Source organism: Ovis aries, chromosome 3 (genome assembly GCF_016772045.2).
Source record: "Ovis aries strain OAR_USU_Benz2616 breed Rambouillet chromosome 3, ARS-UI_Ramb_v3.0, whole genome shotgun sequence".
Classification (NCBI taxonomy): Eukaryota; Metazoa; Chordata; class Mammalia; order Artiodactyla; family Bovidae; genus Ovis; species Ovis aries.
Window position 1 is genome coordinate 222,167,611 of NC_056056.1, and position 19,291 is coordinate 222,186,901.

Here is a 19,291-nt window from a genome sequence, read left to right on the forward strand (position 1 = left end):
TGACAAGGCTGGGGTGAGTAGGAGGCAGAGGGAGGGGCTGACAGCCGCCAGTGGAGAGGCAGACCCGGGGTCAGCGTGGAGGGAGGGGCAGAGACGGCTACTGCCGAGACAATGGGGTGGCCAGGCCAGCAGGGGGCTGAGGATGGAGCCTTCAGGGGCAGGACGCCGCGCGTTCAGCTGGGGGTGCCCATGATCAGCCTTGCCTAGCGGTCCACGGCCGGGGGCCAGGGGACATACTGGTCTTGACCCTGGGGGAGAGCTGCCTGGGGAGGGGCTAGGAAGGAGCAACCAGAATCAAGAGGAAGCCACGGAAGCTGAGGCCAGCCAAGGAAGAGGGTCGGTCGGCCACACGAAGGCAGTGAACGGCCTAGCAGAGGGTACCAGGGGGCATCCCAGATGGCACAGTGGTAAAGAATCTGCCTGCCAAGGCAAGAGGCACAGGAGAGGCGAGTTCGATGCCTGGGTCGGGAAGATCCCCTGGAGGAGGGCATGGCAACCCACTCCTGGACTCTCGCCTGGAGACTCCCCATGGACAGAGGAGCCTGGCAGGCAAAACGTTGGGCATGACTGAGTGGCTGAGTGTGCACAGGGATGACAGGAGGAGGGGAAATTGAGGGACGCGGATGGTGGGTGGACATCTCTGCCTAAAGTCTGCCTCTGAACTGCTCGAGAGCGAAACGGGTGAAGCAGAGCCAGAGAGGCCTGATCCCAGAGGAGCTCAAGGCATGAAGAAGGTCACAGGCAGAGCCGCCCCACCCACATCGACCAGTCCTTGGCGGTAGGCGCCTCTCTCCGTGGGCAGAGGGCTGGTCTCCAAGAAGGAACAGCTGGGAGCTGGGAGCCAAGAGCCTTGGAAGCACCAGGGGATGCTTTCAGGAAAAGTGATCTGGGTTCCCTGTTGTGGGGGTGGGCCAGTCCCTGGTAGGAGTTGGGGGGGCGACACCACTCCTCTGGGCTTCGCAGGGTGCCTCAGAGCCCGGCATTTCCTGGGTACTCTTGGTGAACCTCCCCGCCCGGGGCGTGACCCTGAGGAGAGGCGCAGAGTGGCTAGCTCCCCCTCACCGCCTGTGTCCCAAGGTCCTAAGTGGAGGGCAAGCTCCTACTTCTCTTTAGGCCGTGGACCACGTCCGCCGAGTTTCCCTGTGCCCAGGGAGGCAGGCAGGGCTATCGGAGGGGGGATCTGAACCCAGCTCCCCCAAGTGGCCACGGGACACCGCACACCTCCCTCGGCCTCCGCGTTCTGGGAGCCCAGGGTCTCGGGCCCACGCCTGGCGCCCACGCCCTCCCAACTGCTGCAGGTGTGGAGGCAGCCCCGCCCTCTCCCCCGGCACCTGGAGAGGGGAAGCCGCTCTTGGGTGGTGGGGCCCTCGGGAGGGGGCGGTCTCACCCTCCTGGCGCTGCCAGGTGCCACCCACAGGCTGCTCACCGCAAAGGGGCCCCTGGGGGTTTCCCCTGCGCCTCCCCCAGCCCCACGAGCTCAGCACTGGCCTGGGTCCCGGCAGCTGGGGCTCCGCTCGGCAGGCAGGCCTGGGCTCCTTCGGAGGGACCTGCGCTGCGCACATGTTTGGAGGCCCGCCCTGTGCCTGCAGCGGGGGCCTGGGGTCACAGCACAGCGCTTCTTGCTGGGCACTGCGCCCCGTCCTCACTCCCCGCCCTCTGACACTCCTGGAAGGGGCAGGCCGGCTTGCCACCCCCACCCTCACCCGTGCCAGCAGCTGATTATTAAGCACCTACGGCTACCGAGGCGGCGCTAGTGGGGAAGAACCCACCTGCCGAGGCAGGAGCCGTAAGAGATGCGGGAAGTTTATGGGTGTGATCCCCGGGCCAGGAAGACCCCCTGGAGAAGGGATAGGCTTCCCACTCCAAGATCCACGGGCTTCCCTGGTGGCTCAGACGGTAGAGAATCCGCCTGCAGTGCGGGAGACCTGGGTTCGATCCCTGGGTGGGGAAGATCCCCTGGAGGAGGGCATGGCAACCCACTCCAGTACTCTTGCCTGGAGAATCCTCATGGACAGAGGAGCCTGGAGGGCTACAGTCCACAGGCGCGCAGAGTCGGACACGACTGAGGCGACTTAGCCTGCCCACAGGTGGGAGAGGCCCTGTGAGGGGGGCCCAGACAGATGAGGAAACTGAGGCTCGAAGCCCCGAGCGCCAGGCCAAACGAAGGCCGCACAGCGGCGGCCGCACGCGCTTCTCCCTTCAGTCCTCACTCCCCTTCCCTGGAAAGCAGGCTCGAGGGAGCCTGCCCCTGGCCCATGCGGGGAGCCCGAGGCACGGCCGTGCAAGCATAGTGGGGCTCAGCCCCCCGAAACCTTGCCTGGCGGCTGTAGTGGCCATCACTGCCGGTGTCCCCAGAGGCCCACTCCTTCCCCGCCCCGACTGCCCTGCACACCCGCCCGCCCGGCCGTCCCTCAGCCGGGCGCCTCCCTGCCCCGTGTGTCCGCTGCGGCGTCCCGCACCCTCTGCTCGCGCCGACCCCTGCCTACAACCCCTTCCACTCTCAGAATCACAGCAGCATCTTGGGGGCCTTTCCCATCAGGCCCCCCGCCAACCCCCTGCAGGAGCTGTGACCCTTAGCTCATTTTCAGACACAGGCGCAGAAACAAAACGGGGAGACAGAGCCTCACGCCCAGGACTGCCCAGCGGCCACCGACCTGCAGCGCGGGCCTCTAACCACTGCGCCACATCACCCCGCGGCCGGCCCGCTGCGCACGTCCGCCCCGGGACGCCGCAGAGCATCCATTCACACGGGCTGGCTTCCATCGACACCTGCCTCGTCCCAGAGCCCCAGAGGGCCGCGCAGACACAGAGCAGCACTGGGATGGCAGAGGAACCAGCCAGCGGGTGCGGAAAAGTGAGCAGGCGCAGCCGGGCCGGCCTTCCGAGGGCGAGGGCGTGCCTGGCCCCGGCGCCCACAGCTGGACGGCGGGCTCCCGCGGGCCCGGAGGCGCCCTTACCTACTCGGAGCTCTTGGCCGAAGACGGTCTTCTCGCCGAGGGCGGAGCAGTTCCAGCGCCCGAAGCGGAACTGGTACTGGCACTCGTTGATGCCCATCTGCGCCCCCTCCCCGATCACGATGATGGCATCGGGCCGGCTCTGACAGATGGCGCGCTGCCGCGGGGCCAGGCCAGGAATCTTGTTGCAGATGATGTTGGCTCCCAGGGCCACGACGGATGACAGCGCTCTGTGGAGGGGAGAGGACCAAGGAGGTGAGCTGCCCGCTGTGCCCGCCCCGCCCAGCCCCTCGGGCCGCGAACGCGTCCCCTCGCCACGCTCTGCCTGCCAGGGAGCGAAGTGCAGACCCCTGCCCTCAAGGGACCAGGTCCCACTAACCCCCACGCAGGACTCTGTTTTGAAAAGACATGCACGCACCCCCCGAGTCCCCTCAGCCTCAGATTCACAAGAACAGGATGCAAGGACCGCAGAGTCACAAGTCCGACGAATCGACAGTCCTCCAAACACAGGAACCACGCCTCTCTGAACCTCGGGATCAGACACACAGACTCTGCAGGCACTTGACGGCCACGAACTTGGGACTGTCCGCAGCTGCCCCCAAGCGGCAAACCGCAACTTCCCCATCACCTAGAGACCCCCAACTCCCCTCTCCCCCAGGGGCCCAAAGCCAGGCAGGCTGCTATGGGGGCCGGCCAGGCCACGGGCCAAGCCCAGCGGGTCCTGACTCCAGCCGCAGCCCATGTGTAGCCTGCCTCTCTGAGCCTCGGTTTCCACACCCTCAATATGGGGTATAAAACACCTATTCCCACCACACAGGCTCAGACCAGAGAAGCACGGGGGAGAAAGGCTGTACACATGGGGATGACTGTCGTTTTTATTCTCGTTTCTGGAAGTCAGGGTGCACGTGGAGAAGACAGGAGCCGGCATGAACTGAGCCGTGTGCCGGACTCGGCAGGTGCTTTACTGCAGTAAGTCATCCTCAGAGCGACTTCCTGAAAATGCTCTGAGTTAATCCCCAGCACCCCACAGGAACCCGGGGCACTTGCTGGGCTCTTTCTCTCTTCGCTTGGGTGTCATCAGCCTGACTGTCTATTTAAGGAGGTCGAATTCACACGGCAGGAACTCTGCCAGTTTATAATCCTGCGGCATCCAGCACATCCCCAATGTCCATCAACCACCACCACTACTAAGTTCCAAGGCATCGCCACCACCCCAGAAAGCACCCCCTACCCCTCGGCGGTCACCCCCCGAGCTCCCTGGCAGCCACGACTCTGCTTTCTGCGCCTGTGGACTTGCTGGTTCTGGACATTTCATACAGAAAGAATCAAATAACACATGCCCTTTTGTGTCTGGCTTTTTTCACTTAGTATAACCTGCCTGAGGTTCGTCCTCATTGTATCAGGAACTCCCTTTTTTGTGGTTAAATAATATTCCTTCATTTGACGAGATCACATGCTATTTATCTGCTCGGCACTGACAGACGTTGGGCTTGCGTCCAGCTTTTGGCTCCTGGGAATAACCCTGCTCTGGACACACACACAGCTTCAGTCTGAGTCCTCACTTTCCGTTCTCCGGGGCAGGTGCCCAGGAGCGGAACTGCTGGGTCACCAGGCCGTTTGTCCTGCTCTGTGAAGAACCTTCTGACTGCTTCCCACAGAAGCTGCGTCCACTGCTTGGCTTTAAGCACCCAGGGAAGGGATAGCAAGCTGAAAAGAGGGGAGCTGGTTTTCACAGGCCCATGGCAACAGCTGGTTTTAAGACGGAGTCTGACTTCCAAACAGCAGACCAGAGGGCAAGAGGCGGGAGTGGGGAGGCAACGAGGGGCTCCCCGAAGCCACTGCCCAGGCCCTGGTCTCCTAGCATGATGAGCTCGCTCCTCCGCCCAGGGCCTGCCAGCCCCTTTCTGGACAGAAGCGAGCCAGTGTTTTTCCAGGGCAGCTGGGCACCCACAGACAGCTGGGAAAGTCCCCATGTGGCCTGAGCCCACAGCACGTGCTGCGCCCAGGACGCTCTGGCGACACTCAATCCCCATGGCCCGCCCGCCCCACCCGCTAATCTGGCCAGGACCCCCCTGGGTCTCCCACGGGCACAATGGGCAGAAATGCCCGGGGCTGGCTTGGAGGAAGAGCATCTGGGCAGGCGGGGCTGGGAGCGGGCTGGAATCTGGGGAATTCAGCCCAAAGTAACCGTAGACGCTCAGAAAACCAAGCCGGGGAAACGAGATGGATGGGAACTCTGCCGGGCACCGGCCTCCAGGCCTCGGGTTGGAGCCTGGACACGGAAAGCACATTCCCCGTCCTCGGATTCTTCCAGCAGGTTCTGGGCCGCCAAGGGTGAGAACCCCAGCGCCTAAGGGCAGGGCCTCAGGCAAACGAGGTCTAACAGGATGGACCTGGGGGCAGAAAGAGGCTGTGCAGCTCCGGTCCCCTCCTCTGGACTGGCCACCCCAGCACCCCCTCCCCCATCCCTCACTCCCCCATCCCGCAATCATGCCCCTCAGAGCCCGCAGCTCCCCAGGCTCCTTGCCCAGAGCCAGAGGCCTCCCAGGACCCACCCCCTAATGACCCTGCTGCCACTTCTGCTCGTGCTGGTCCCTCTGCCTGGGACGCTGGTCTCCCTCCCTTTTTTCTGTTCTGCAAATTTTTCTTCCCTCCCAGGCCCCAGGGCAAGCCCACCTGGGCTCAAACCCCTCGGCCCATTCAGTTCAGTTCAGTTCAGTTCAGTTGCTCAGTCATGTCCGACTCTTTGAGGCCCCATGGACTGCAGCACATCAGGCATCCCTGTCCATCACCAACTCCCAGAGTTTACTCAAACTCATGACCATCGTGTCGGTGATGCCATCCAGCCATCTCATCTTCTGTCGTCCCCTTCTCCTGCCCTCCAGCATCAGGGGCTTATCCAATGAGTCGGTTCTTCACATCAGGTGGTCAAAGTATTGGAGCTTCAGCTTCAGCATCACGTGGGCCCGTTACCAAGGACAAGTATGGGGGACACTGGTCTCGTGGACACAGACACCCCCCGCCCGGTCTCACAGTCGTTATTTCCACACCTGGCCTCTCTCCACCCAAGACCGCAAATGTGCCTAGGGCAGTGCAGATGTGAGCTGACCCTGGGGCCTCAGGCTGCCCCTGTGTAGCCCACCGCGAGTGTGCAGTGGGTGAAAGAATGGACAAATGAGATACTCAGAGACTGGGACTTCCCTGGTGGTTCACTGGTTGAGAATCCGCCTGCCAATGCAGGGGACACCGGTTCGATCCCTTGTCTGGGAATATCTCACATCCCACAGGGCAGCTAAGCCTGTGAGACACAACAAGAGAAGCCACCAAAATGAGAAGCCCAACCAGAGAGTCGCCTCTGCTCGCTATAACTAGAGAAAGCCCGCACACAGCAACGAAGCCCAGGGCAGCCAAAAATAATAAAATAATAAAAATAAAAATACTCAAGGATTGCGTCTAAAAGACCGCCTGCAACTCAGTAACCAGAAGGCAGCGCGATTTGAAAATGGACGAAGGACTCAGACATTTCTCCGAAGAAAGACAAATGGCCCCCAAGCCCGTGGAAAGATTCTAAACATCGCTCACCACTAGGGAGATACAAACCAGAATCACAGTGAAGAGACACCTCCTGCCCACCAGGACGGCTGTGATCAGACAACAGAAAACAGCAGGCGTGGGCAAGGACATGGGGAAACTGGGACCAACTGCGTCATTGGTGGGGCTGCAAAGTGGGGCAACAGTTGGGATGGTCCTTGAAAAGTTAAATAGAGAATGACCACAAGACCCAGCAATTCCACCCCTAGGTGTGCATCCAAAAGAATGAAGCCAGGCGTTCAAACAAAAACCCGTTCACAAATGCTCGCAGCAGCACCAGTCACAACAGCCGAAAGGAGGAAGCAGCCGAAAGGCCCATCAGTGGATGAATGGACAAACAGGACGTGGTCTCTCCAGACAATGGAATATTATTTGGCCATAAAAAGGAATGGGGTTCAGATACACACTCCATGGATGAACCTGCAAAACATTATGCTCGGTGAAAGAAAAAGAGGCCAGACACAGAAGGTCACGTGTTATAGGATCCCTTTGATAAGAAACGTCAAGCAAAGGCAAACCCGCGGAGACGGAAACAGCTGTGGGACGGGCAGTGGGGAGTCCCCGCTTCGTAGCTGCGGGATTTCCACCCGGGGTGACGGAGGAGTTACGGACTCGACAGAGGTGATGGCCACACAGCACTGTGAATGCTCTAGGTGCCGCAGAACTGTACACTTTACCCATGGAAGGGGACATTTTAGGTTAAACACAATTTTAAACAATGCTACCTGTACACGGGACTTGCACACCCTGGCCATGGGTGAGATGTGTGGAAGGGGCCGAGAGGGGCCTCGCCCGGCTGACTCCCTGCCTGTGGCTGCTAGTCTGCCTTCCCCGGGGCGGTGGTGCTGATGGCGGATGGGGATGGGGGCCCCAGACATCCCCCAGATGCCAGCGTGTGCCTTAGAGGTGAGACAGGGCTTCCCAGGTGTCTCAGTGATGAAGAACCCGCCTCCCAATGCAGGAGACCCAGGTTCGATCCCTGGGTCGGGAAGATCCCCTGGAGGAGGAACCCTCTCCAGTATTCCTGCCTGGAGAATCCCATGGACAGAGGAGCCTGGCGGGCCACAGTCCATGGGGTCACAAAGAGTCGGACACGATTGAGCAACAACAAGGGCTTCTGAGAAGAGAGCTGCATTGCACCCCAGAAGCATAAGTAATCAGATACGGCTGATAATTCAGAAACGATTTCAGAACTGTGTCCTTTAGAATGCAGGGATTATTTTCCCCCTAAAGATATTCAATACTCCCATTCTGAGCACCCTCCATGGACCACACAGGCCTCTGCAGAGTCTCAACCCTCTCTTGGCAGGATGAGCCTTGTCACCCCCACGTGACAGGTGTGCAGACTGGAGTTCAGAGAGGCTGGGGGTCCTGCCCAAGGCTACCCCGCCAGGCCTCTGCTTCCAGAGCTCAGCACAGCGTGGCTCAGAGTACCGCACAGGTGTGTGCTCTGTCGCTCGGTCGTGGCCGAGTCTTTGCGACCCCGTGGACGGTAGCCCACTACGCTCCTCTGTCTATGGAATTTTCCGGGCAAGAATACTGGAGTGGGTTGCCATTTCCTGTTCCAGGGGATCTTCCCCTTCAGTTCAAGGACTGAACCTGGGTCTCCCGCATTGCAGGCAGATGCTTTGCCCCTTGAACCACTGGGGAGGACCATGCACAGAGCCGAGCGCGTAGCAGGAGCATAATACAGAAGACGGCCTGGGGCGGGAACCTGCGCCCACTCTCCATTCTCCCAACACAGCCTCCATCCGTCCCGCATTTAAAATCCCCCAGGGGGACTTTCCCCGGTGGCCCAGTGGTTAAGACTCCGCACTTCCACTGCAGGGGCCCAGGGTTCAATTCCCGGTCAGGGTGCCAAGATCCCGCATGGCACATGGTGTGGCCATACGTAAATAAGCAGATAAATGAAATGAATCCTCCAGGTCACTTGTTAGTTCATCGAGGTTTCTGGGCAGCTCCCATGGCTGGCCTTCAAGGTCTGGCAACCAGTCCATCCCCTTCCCGCCACTGACCTCCTTGAGCAGGCCTGGCCCCCCACACCCCAGGACTGTTCCTTCCGCCTGGAAGAGCGGGGGCTGCAGATGTGAGGGGACCAGGGAGTCCAGGGAAACCAAACCATCCGCGTGGGAAAGGGGAAGAGATACATGATCGCGAAATAGCTGGTGCCCTGCAGGAGACAGGCGGGAGGACGCAGGCGGCATGCTGGGGTAACTGGCAGTTTGGGGGGGTGCTGGACAGGCTAAGGGGACTCTTAGCAAGTGAGATGCCCCACCAGGGGCAGGGTGGTTCTCACCCTCTGGGAGGCTGCCCGCCCAGGTGCCCGGGGAGAGGCTGGCAGGGCAGCTCTGTGGGGCCCTGAGCACAGAGAAGCAGGGCGGGGCGCTTGTGTTTCAGTCACTGACTTTTTCCATGGAAAATTTTGCTCCGGACTCATCCCCTCGGCTATCCGGGGGCCTCGGGACACAGGCAAATACCAGAGGGAGTGGGCAAAGCTGAACATCCAGAACTTTGCTCACCCCGGCCGGGGCCAGTCCCACGGGTTGGTGGGGGGAGTTTGGAGGAGGGAGGTTCAGGCCCTGCAGACAGGAAGCCCTTGCCTCTTCACTGGGGGCTGTGGACAGGGCTATCTGGTCTCAGAAGCAGAGGGTGCTGAGACCAGCATTGGCACAGGAGGCGGCTGCCCCTGAACAACTAGAAGGTCTTTTACCTGCCAGAGCAGTGCAAGTGGGCGGGACCACCTGTAGGGTGAGGGGCTCCAGTGGGGGTGGGGGAAGGCGTGCTGCCAGGCGGCTGATGAGCAGAGAAATGGCCAGGGGCGGGGCTTTTGCAGTGCTCTTAGCCAGCCTGCTGCCTGGCCATGCTGTGGGGAGGGGCTAGGAACGCGAGCGCCGGTGCTGGCCAGCTTGGCTGGAGCCCTGGCTCTGCCTTTTCCCGGCTGTGAGACCTCAGGCAAGTTTCTTAAGCTCGCTGGTCCTCAGTTTCCACATCTGTAAAGTGGGAGTAATAACTGCACTGGCACATCACAGAACTGCCTGGAGGGGTGCATGAGTCGAAGAACATGGCGCTTTGCAGCTGGCCCGGGGGAGAGGTCATCAGTGTTAGCCATTAGTAGCCAATCCTCACCGCCTGAGACTGCATCCGTCACTGACCCTTTGCAGGGAGCCGCCAGGGTCCAGCCTCCTTGTGGGGACCAGGGAGAGACCAGCTGCGTCTCTCGGAGGACCAAAGCTTAAACCAGCAGTTCTGCAGCAAATCGGTGCCACATCGGCCTCTGCACCCACCCACCAAGGGGTACATTCCTGGACCAGCTCTCCCCTCTGACCCAGCAATTCCACTCTGGGGTCTATACACCCAAGGAAACCAAGCACTTATGTCTGCCAAAGGACATGCATGCAGGTCTCCAGCTCAGACTGAGAACAACCACCCGCTGTCACCAGGAGGATGACAGACAGATTGTGGCATATTCACCCCGTGGGACGAGACCACTCACACGGGTGACTCTCTCAGGCGCCACGCTGCATGAGGGACGGCACAACACTAATGCTGCTACACAGAGAAGCTCCAGGCCGGGTAAGGCTCTGCATCAAGCCAGAAGCCGGGAGGGAGTTACCCTTGCGGGGAGGTGCTGACTGGGGGGGAAGGGGTGCACAGGGGAGCCTCCTGGGGCTGAAAGGCTCTCTGTCCCGAGCTGGACAGTGCTTACACGGGTGCCCGTGTATATAGACATGCATCACACTGTCCATCTGAGATCTCTGTGTTTTAGGTAAGTTATACCTCAATAAAAAAAGTTAACTGTTGCAGTACAGCAAGTCCCCCACATACAAACCTTCACATTGTGAACTTTCAAAGATGTAAACGTGCCTGCCAGCCCCTGGATGCCACCTGTTGTGCCGTACTACTATACTTTTCAAGGAACTGTGAAAGCGTCAGTCGCTCAGTCACGTCTGACCCTTGGCGACCCCGTAGACTGTAGCCCACCAGGCTCCTCTGTACTGTAAAACTGTCTTTCTTTTTTGTTTGTTTGTTTTTTATGTTCGTATGGTTTATGTGAAAAGTATCATAAACCTATTACGGTACAGTACTATATAACCGACTGTGATAGCTGGATACCTGGGCCAACTTTGTGGACTTACGAACGCACTCTCAGAACAAAACTCCTTCATGTGTAGGGGTCTTATTGTGCAAGACTTTACTGGGATGGCAGAACAAGGCAAGAAGGAAAAATCCAAGTTTTCTTACAAAAACTAAAATTAAAAAAACACCTTTAAGAAATAAAATGTGAATATTAGAGGACATCCCTGGTGGTCCAGTGGTTAAGAATCTGCCTTGCAATGCAGGGGGCACAGGTTCGATCCCTGGTCAGGGAACTAAGATCCCACGTGCTGCGGAGCAACTAGGCGCTCGGGCCACAGCTAAAGGGTCTGTTTCACAATGAAAGATCCGCATGGCACAACTATGACCACAACACGGCCAAATAACGTATTTTTTAAAAACGTGAACCTTAAAGATGATTCCTGTGTGCTTGAAGGCCGCTCACCCCTCCTGCAGCACAGGCTTGTGGGGGTAGCTGTGAGCTGGCCCCCTCTGCAGGCGGAGCTGGAATGGGCCACAACACAGCCCAAATCCAGGCTCAGAGGCTCCGGGATCAAAGGGCACCCCCAGCCTGGCTCTGCTTAGTGCCCACCACCCTCTGCCTCTGCCTAGACTCTGTCCACTGATGTGGCCAGCCTGTGCCCACGGGGTCCTGGTCCTCTGGGAACCCTGAGTAGGGAGGCAGGCTCCGCTAGCAGCTCCCGGGGCAATAAGGAAGGTGGGCACAGGGACCCTGAGAGCCGTGGGGGTGGAGGGAGCCCTACGTGGTAGCGGGGGACTGCACTAGGCAGGCCTGTTGCTCTTGGCCTGCACCTGGCCAGCACTTGGGGCCGGAGGCAGGGCTGCCCACCTGCTAGCTGTCCTCTGTCCAGAGGAGCCGGGCTGGGCCCTGACGGGCAGCCTCCTCCCAGCACTGCCCCACTAAGACCCCTGTCGAGGCCAAGCCCCCCTCCTGCCATGGCCCAGCCTCGGGGCTCTCCGAGCGTCCTTGCAAAACAACCTCAGGGATGCTGAGGGCCCAAGAGGGGTCGACTGGGGGGAGCCAGAGTCTCCCCAGTGCTCAACTAGAACCATCCTGTCCTTCCCCGTCCCTGTGTAGGACACCCCTGCTGTGGTCAGGAGCCAACACCCTCCAAACCCGCCCCGGTGGCTAGTAGTCTAGCCTAAATCTTTCATGCTGTTGGACTCGAGGTGGCATGAGCGCCTGCTGTGTGCTGGACTCGGCTCAGAGTCCCCTGAGTAGTGGGGAGGCGAATGTTATGACAATTATAGTAATAGCTGCTGTTGTTATTCCTCAGAATAAGCATGAAAGGTCCCGAAGGTCCAACCACCTGCCCAGGAACTCAGGGAGGGAGGGAGGGAGGGAAGGAGCCTGGTCCCAGGTGGTCAGTACCTCATCGCCTCATCCTTGACCCTCAAAGACAGTTAAAGGGTCACCTGTCCACCTGGAGAACCATCCTCCCCCATCGGTCCCCAGGGGCCACACTGGGGGGCTTCCCCGGGGGGCTGCTGAAGGAGGCCCCCAAACTCGTGCCAGGTTGGGAGCAGGGCCCGAGTCCCAGGCCCTCCCCACACTGGCAGCCCTCCGCCGCCCCCGCTGACTCACTCCCCACAGTGCGCTCTGCCCCACCCGCCAGGCCCCATCCAGCCTCAGTGGTCCTCGTGGATGCTGGATGGACCTGCGAGTGAGCAGAACATGTGAGAACATCCGCTGGGGCCTCCCAGGGACAGGGACCCCACCCCCCGCACAGAGAGCAGGACCCTGCCACTGACATAGCCCCGGCAGGGCGGGCGCCCCAGGCACACCGCATCTTCTCTTCGACTTTTCCAGGTCCATAGAAAGCAGCCTATGACAGTGAAGGGCAAAGAAGTCTGGCGTGCTGCCATCCACGGGGTCGCAGAGTCAGACACGACCGACTTAGCGACTGAACAAGAACCTTGCCACTTCACACACTGTTGAGCGAATGCCTGCCTCCATGTGAGGTCTAGCGCTGCGAGCCCTGGAGGTGGGCAGGCTGCTGTGATTATGAGGGGAGGCCACCCCAGAGTGCCCTCCCCTGGGCCCTGATCTGCTGGCACCCGTCTTCCTGAGAAAGCCAGACAGAGATGGTGTCACTGCCAGCCCGGCCCACGTGACGGAACAGCCTCTCAGGCCCAGAGGAAGCCTCAAGCCATCTGATCCGTCCACGGGGCCTTAAGGCGACGGCCACGCATGCGGCCGCTGGGCCAGGCACCTCCACCTCAGCATGCTGCTTCGCCTACAAATTCCCTGATGACCGACCCGCAAACCACAGCCCGAGACAAAGATGCCTCCGCAGAGGGCAAACGCCCGCTGTGGCAGGGACCCCCGGCTTCCCCCTCACAGGACAGAGTCCCCGCCCTGATGCGGCCCACCTCCCCACCCCAGGGCTGGGCGTTAAGCCTGCCCTGAACCCACCTAAGGGTCCTGGGAAGGCCCCTGAGCTCAGGACTGGGGCAGCACTCCATGGGGGGCTGGCAGCCAAGGACTTTCCGGAACCCAGACCTCATGACTTAGCCCAACTGGGCCTCCACACCCCAGACCCCTCCCAGAGACACCGGAGCCAGGAGCTGGGTGTTACGGGGGAGGGGGCGGGGGGACGACCTCTGACCCCTGTCGTCCCCCTAGGAAGGAAGCATGTACCTGTCTTGGGGAGGTGAGCAGTGAAGAAAGGGTTTTCCCGCAGGACACCAGCCAGCCGGCCCCCTCTTCCCTCTGGGGATGCCCTCCCCAGCTCCGGCCTGCCCCTCTGCCCCGCCCCAGCACCGGCTGGGCGTGGCTTCAAGGCCTGAGTCCCGCGCTGGACTGTTCCTCATTGGCCCAGGGTGCTGTCAATCACGAGGCTGCCACACCCCTTCTCCCTCGGGTCACTAGCTCTGTGCTCTGCTTCTGCGTCTTCACCGTTTGGTCCTTCTCCCAGACCTCCTGACCTCCCCACCTCAGAGACCCTCCTCCGAGAGGCCTTCCCACCCTTTCGGTCCCCCAAGAGAGCCAGACTCTAAGCCTGACCCCTCAGGCTTTTCCTGAGGCCATGTGGGGCAGGGTCTATCCACCCCTGCCAGCTGGGAGGGCACCCAGCCAGACCTTGGACATGACCCCCCTCCCCACCCCAGCCCTGCCCCCAGCTCCCTGGGAGGCAGGGACAGGCTGGCTGAGCTGAACCAGATCCCGCCTCCCTCCAGGCCCCCAACCCTGGCCTAGCCCCGGGGGGCCCAGCGGCCCAGAGCTCCTCCAGCCCACGTTCCTGGCCCGGGGCGCTTTGTAGTTCTTCCTTCTCGGGCATCCTCCGGCAAAATATTTGAAGAATGTTCTAATTATCTGCGATCAGCCAGGGAGGCGAGCCTGGGTCCACTTGTCCAGGAAGTAACTGGGCAAATACCTGGGAGGGAGGCACCTGGCCCCGACGCCCACCCACGGCTGCATCCCCGCCAGCCTCTTCCTCGGGTGGCCAGGGGTTGGCCCAGAACTTCCCAGCCACAGATGAGCCGGAAGAGGTTCTTAGTTCTGGAGCCCAGCAGGGCCCCGAGGGGCAGAGTTGGGGTAAGGAACGCATGGTGGCCTCAGTGCTCCTGCTTGTCAAGCACGGACAAGAATGTCTTCTGGGTCAGGGACCACTCGGCAGACCCCCTGGGCCTCCATCACAGCCCCAGGGCTCGGCACCAGCAGGGTCTCCACAGCCTTCCTCGGCCGGAGGGATCAAGAGGGAGCGGAACAGCAGGCTAAGAGGCTGGTGCAGGCAGAGCAAAGGCTCAGGGGCGCACAGGCCACCTGCCCCGCCCTTGAACCGGCCTTGAATCTGCCGTCTCCGTCTCCTTCCCCGGCTGGGGTTCTAGGCTAGCTTGAGGGGAGGCATGTGACTTGGGGACGTCCCTGGACTACGGGAAGGCCACTCCAAGGCTACTCTTCTGAGACTCAGTTTTCTCATCTGATAGTAAAGCACAGTCAGCCCTCTGCTGGCAAACGGCTTCTTCCCCTACTGGGTCAGGAAGTGCTTTAACGCCCCGGGACAATGGGGGGAGGGGGGGATGTGCAGAGGGCTGGCTTTACTGAAGTCTGCCAGGCCATGTGAGGCATCCCCTTGCCTGCCCAGTCAAAGGGCCTGCACCAGAAGGGAGGAGGGGGCCACAGGACAAAAAGACCATCCTTCCCGAGCGGCCTCCTCCCTGTGTCCCGCACCATCTGCAGCAGGTCTTTTCAGGGTGTGCCCTGCCAACCCCCTTTACAGAGGGGGAGACTGCGGGGAGTTCCGTGGTCGGGGGCACGGAGGAGGGGTGCCTTATGGCCCCCCGACCACGCCCAGGCCTCAATGTCCCATCTGCGCAGTGGGGCTGGGCAACCATCTAGGTACTGCCGCTGGATCCTAGAGCCTTCTCCAGGTCGGGATCCTGTGTTCAGGTTCGGCTCAGCCCCTGACTCTCGCTGGCCCCTGGGAGCCTCAGTTTACCCATCTGTCCCCTGTGGGGAACGGCCCCCACTTGCAGGTGGGGTCTCCTGTGGGCTGGCTCCTCGTGCCGGGTCCCAGGCTGCAGTCTTTCCAGGCCACTGCCCCGCTCAGCTCGCTGCCCGCAGTGTTCCGGGGAAGAGAGCACGGCGTCCGCCCGCTCCCTCGCGCCCCCGCGGGTGGCGCACCGCCCCCCCCCCACCCTCCCCGCATAACTGGCATTCCTGGCTTGGCATCTGGGGACCCCACCCTGGAGAGAAACCGGGTGGCCTGAGAGAGAGCAGGAGGCGGGTAGGGGGTCCTGAGCAGGGACTGCAGCCACCAGAGGCAGACACGCACAGCCTCGCTCTCCCAGGCCCTCCCTGGCCTGGGGAGCTGGAGGATCCATCCAGCCCCCACGTCAGCCAAATCTGTGAAGTCCGAGCCTCACCCGGTCACTCAGGACATTGACCTCCGACCTCAGAAACATGCCGGCCTCTGCTGGGCGTGTAGGCCCTTCACGACGCTCCCGGGGGTCTGGCCAGACTGTGCCACAGTCCCCTCCCGGCCACCCTGTCTCCCCCAGCAGCCAGGCAAGGCTCAAGGCCCAGGGATGCCCTCTCCTCCAAGAAGCCCACCTGGGTCTCTCCTCCATTCTCCCTTCCTCTGCCCAACATGGGCGCATCGACGCCAGGCTCCTGAGGCGGCCTTAGGGGCTGCGATTCAGCAGCTCCTGTCTGCGCAGGGCCATGGCCACGCTTCCTGCACCTTCTGCTGTGCCCAGACCTTCCCCAGGCCTGAGCCCTGACCTTTCTCCTCACTCCCCGAGGTGCAGGTGGGGATGTTGAAACCCAGAGGTGCCCGGGCATCTGAAGGCCCACGGCGAGCTGAGGGCCGAGCAGGCATGAGGCCCCCAGCCCGGGGGTCAGCCTCAGCCCTGACGCCCCAGACCTGTTGGATGCGGGGGCGCCTGCAGGCCTGGGTGACCAGGATGCAGTCTGAAACCTCAGGACAGACAGACGGACGGACAAGTGGGTGGGACAGGTGGGAGGAAGCTGGCAGGCCCCGCAGGCCTGTGGCCAGGCTGGGAGTCTGGGCACCTAGTGGCTTGGCCAGCGCCGCGGCCTTCCTAACCACCCTGGACACCGTCTGAGCAGCAGGCCTGGGGGGCACATTCCCGTCAGACGGTGGACAACGAACCGTCCCCTCTGGGCAGACAGGGAGGTCCAGTCCCCATCCCGGGCACCAAGCCTCAGGCCGGCGTCCCTCTTCCAGGAGCAGGTGCGGGCGGGGACCTGCCTTGGCCACTCAGCATCTCCGAGTGACGGTGACTCAGCGAGCCCCACTCACCCAGGCTCTCCCGTGCTCTACAGTCCGCCCTCTGCTCTCCCCAAAGCCGGGCAGCCCCTCTGGGCCAGTCGCCCCTGCACAGCGCCCTCGCCATCCCCGTCTCTTTAAAGCAGCCCTCTGTTCTGGACTGATCCCTCCAAGGAGTCCTGGGCCACCAGGGCCTCCCCAGCCAAGGACCTCCCAGGAGCAGCCCGTCCACCACCCGCGCCAACCCCCAGCAGCCTGGCTGTAATGACCTGAACAACTGCCCTGAACAACTTCCTGGGGCCAGCCCCCTCAGGACACCTCCCTGAGTTCAGGGCTCCCCAGAGCTCGACCCAGGTGGCCCGGGTCCTGAGCACCAGCCCTGTCTCCTACAGCCCGCCCCGGGTTAAATAAGGGGGCAGGACCTTGGCCCCAGCCGCCCAGCCACCTGGCGGGGATTTAGTCTCGGAGCCAAGAGCAGGCTTGCAGCCTTTCTCCCCACTTCCGGCTCAGCCCCAGGCCCCGCCTGTCCCTTCAGCATCCTTCAGCTCCTGCCATCTTCTCTATCCCCCTCCCGCTGCCAGAAGTCTCCAGGCTGAGCAGCAAGCACAGGGTGGCCCCAGGGGGTCAGCCAGAGCCTTCCCGCCTATGCCCACTGCTGGGGCAGAAGCTGGACGTCCAGGGGGACTCCCTAGCCACTGGGGTCATCAGCCCTCAGCCCCTGCCTGCTCCTGGAGCCACATGGAAGGAAACGGCTTCCATCTCCCGCGGGGGAGGGGGCGGGGGAGGGGGCGGGGGAGGGGGCGGGGAGGGCATGGTGCCGTACACAGCTCCTCCGGGAGCTGCGGCTGGGAATGAAGCCCTTCCTGACCACACAGCCCTGGGCCGGCATCTCCCGCCCGCTGTCCTGGGGGTCCCCTGGGCCCTGGGCGATGAACCCAGAGTCCCTGTGTGCTCTGAACCCCTGGGAACAGGGGGAGTGGCCGAGCCCAAGGCGGCTGACGCCCTGTCCAGCGCACCGCAACCAGCTTCACTGCGAGCTCTGGGCTCCTGGCCCAGCCAGCCCCTGGGCACACGACCTAAGGCACCCCCAGGCCACCGCCTTCCCAGCCCAGTCCATGGACCCGAGGCTCAGGAGGGTCACCATGGGAACCTGGGCAGGCAGTACCCCAGGCTCCACTCCCCAGGAACAGCGGCACCATGAGAGGCCAGGACCCTGCCAGGGCGGGGCCCGGGGCCTGGCTTGTGGGGGCCGCCGAGCCAGCACTTTGCCTGCCGCAGTGACCCAGGGCAGCCAGGGACCGGGGACACAGGACAGGCCTAGGAGGATGGGCGCAGCGAGGGGATGGATCTGGCTGCTTCCGGAGGGGGTGTCAGCAGCCCCCGGAAACTCCCAGGTCTCCTGCCAGTCACCCTGGGAAGATGGGAGTCTGGGGAGCCTCACCGCCATCCTGCCCCCGGCGACGCCCTGGGCCCACCTGTGCCAATACACCCAAGGCTGGGAGGCCTCTGCCCTCGCTGGGCAGGGGGCCCTGACCAGGTCCGTGGGCCTTGCTGGGCCCCAAACATGCAAGCCGCCATCAGACCATCCGACCTGTGTGTACTGGGAACCAGCTGAGAGCCGAGTGCTGTGCTGGGCGCTGGGGGATCAGCGGTCAATCCCACAACCACAGGCCTGGCCTCTCGGAGCCTGGGTGCTGACAGGGCTCCCCTCCCACACTCAACCTCCCAGCAGCCCTGCCGATCCACCTCCCCTGGGCACCCCTCCCTCTGAGGCTGGCCGGACCAGCCTCCTCCCCTCCCCCACCAACCACTCTGCACCCAGGGTCTTCCCTTAGCTCGGAAGGAAGCAGTTCACCCCTGCCCTGCAGCTCCCCAGGCCTGGGGCCCCCTGCCCTGCATCCACGCAGCCCTCGCCCCCCACTGCCCCACCCCACCCTAACCAGGGCCACCTCCTCGCCGTCCACGGCCCCCAGGCCCCCACTCCCCTCTCCCAGTCACCTCGCTGCCACAGACACCATTCTCCTCTCTGGCCCATTCTCTAGGACCCAGGTCAGAGGTCACCTTCTGGTCTACCGTCACTGTTGATGGATTAGGGCTCCTGCTGTGGGCACCACAGGGCTTGGCTCAGTGATGGAGAAGGAAGCAAGCTTCCCCATTACAGCCGCGAACATGACCAGTATAGTCAAAGCAATGGTTTTTCCAGTAGTCATGTATGGGCGTGAGAGCTGGACCATAAAGAAGGCGGAGCGCTGAAGAATTGATGCTTTCGAACCGTGGTGAAGACTCTTGAGAGTGCCTTGGACTGCAAGGAGATCCAACCAGTCCATCCTAAAGGAAATCAACCCTGAATATTCATTGGAAGGACTGATGCTGAAGCTGAAGCTTCAATATTTTGGCCACCTGATGCGAAGAGCTGACTCATTGGAAAAGACCCTGCTGCTGAGAAAGACTGAGGGCAGGAGGAGAAGGGGATGACAGAGGATGAGATGGTTGGACGGCATCATGAACTCAACAGACATGAGTTTGAGCAAACTCCAGGCGATAGTGAAGGACAGGGAAGCCCGGTGTGCTGCAGCCCATGGGGTCACAAAGAGTCGGACACGACTGAGTGACTGGACAACAGCAACACGGCCAGTCTTGTTCCCCTGGCACAGAGGCTGCGTGGGCGCTGCTGGTGTGCAGAGTGAGCTCGGAATGCTGGGAGTCTGCCAGCTGATGGCGGGAGGGCTGGAGGGGGCGGGTGGTCCCTGAGCATCTAGGCCCATCACCTGGAGGGAGAAACTGAAGTCCAGAAAGAGGCAGGGTTGCCCACAAGGCTGCCTCAAGTCCATGGCACATGCTGACCCGACAGAGATCTCAAGCTGGCAAGCTAGGGCCGCCTCCTCTCTGCTCAAG

The 19,291-nt window shown here is 61.9% G+C and overlaps 1 protein-coding gene across 3 annotated transcripts in view; it reads right to left on the reverse strand.

Moving 5' to 3' along the window:
• The window catches only part of WNT7B (Wnt family member 7B), a 54,179-nt gene that overhangs the window by 23,784 nt on the left and 11,104 nt on the right, over positions 1-19,291 (reverse strand). For 2 of the 3 annotated variants that reach the window (XM_027968212.3, XM_027968211.2), the window contains exon 2: positions 2,958-3,184. In XM_027968212.3, coding sequence (XP_027824013.1) covers positions 2,958-3,184 — 227 coding nt within the window. The remainder of the gene's footprint in view (positions 1-2,957; positions 3,185-19,291) is intronic. The other variant, XM_060414294.1, reaches the window with a different exon arrangement.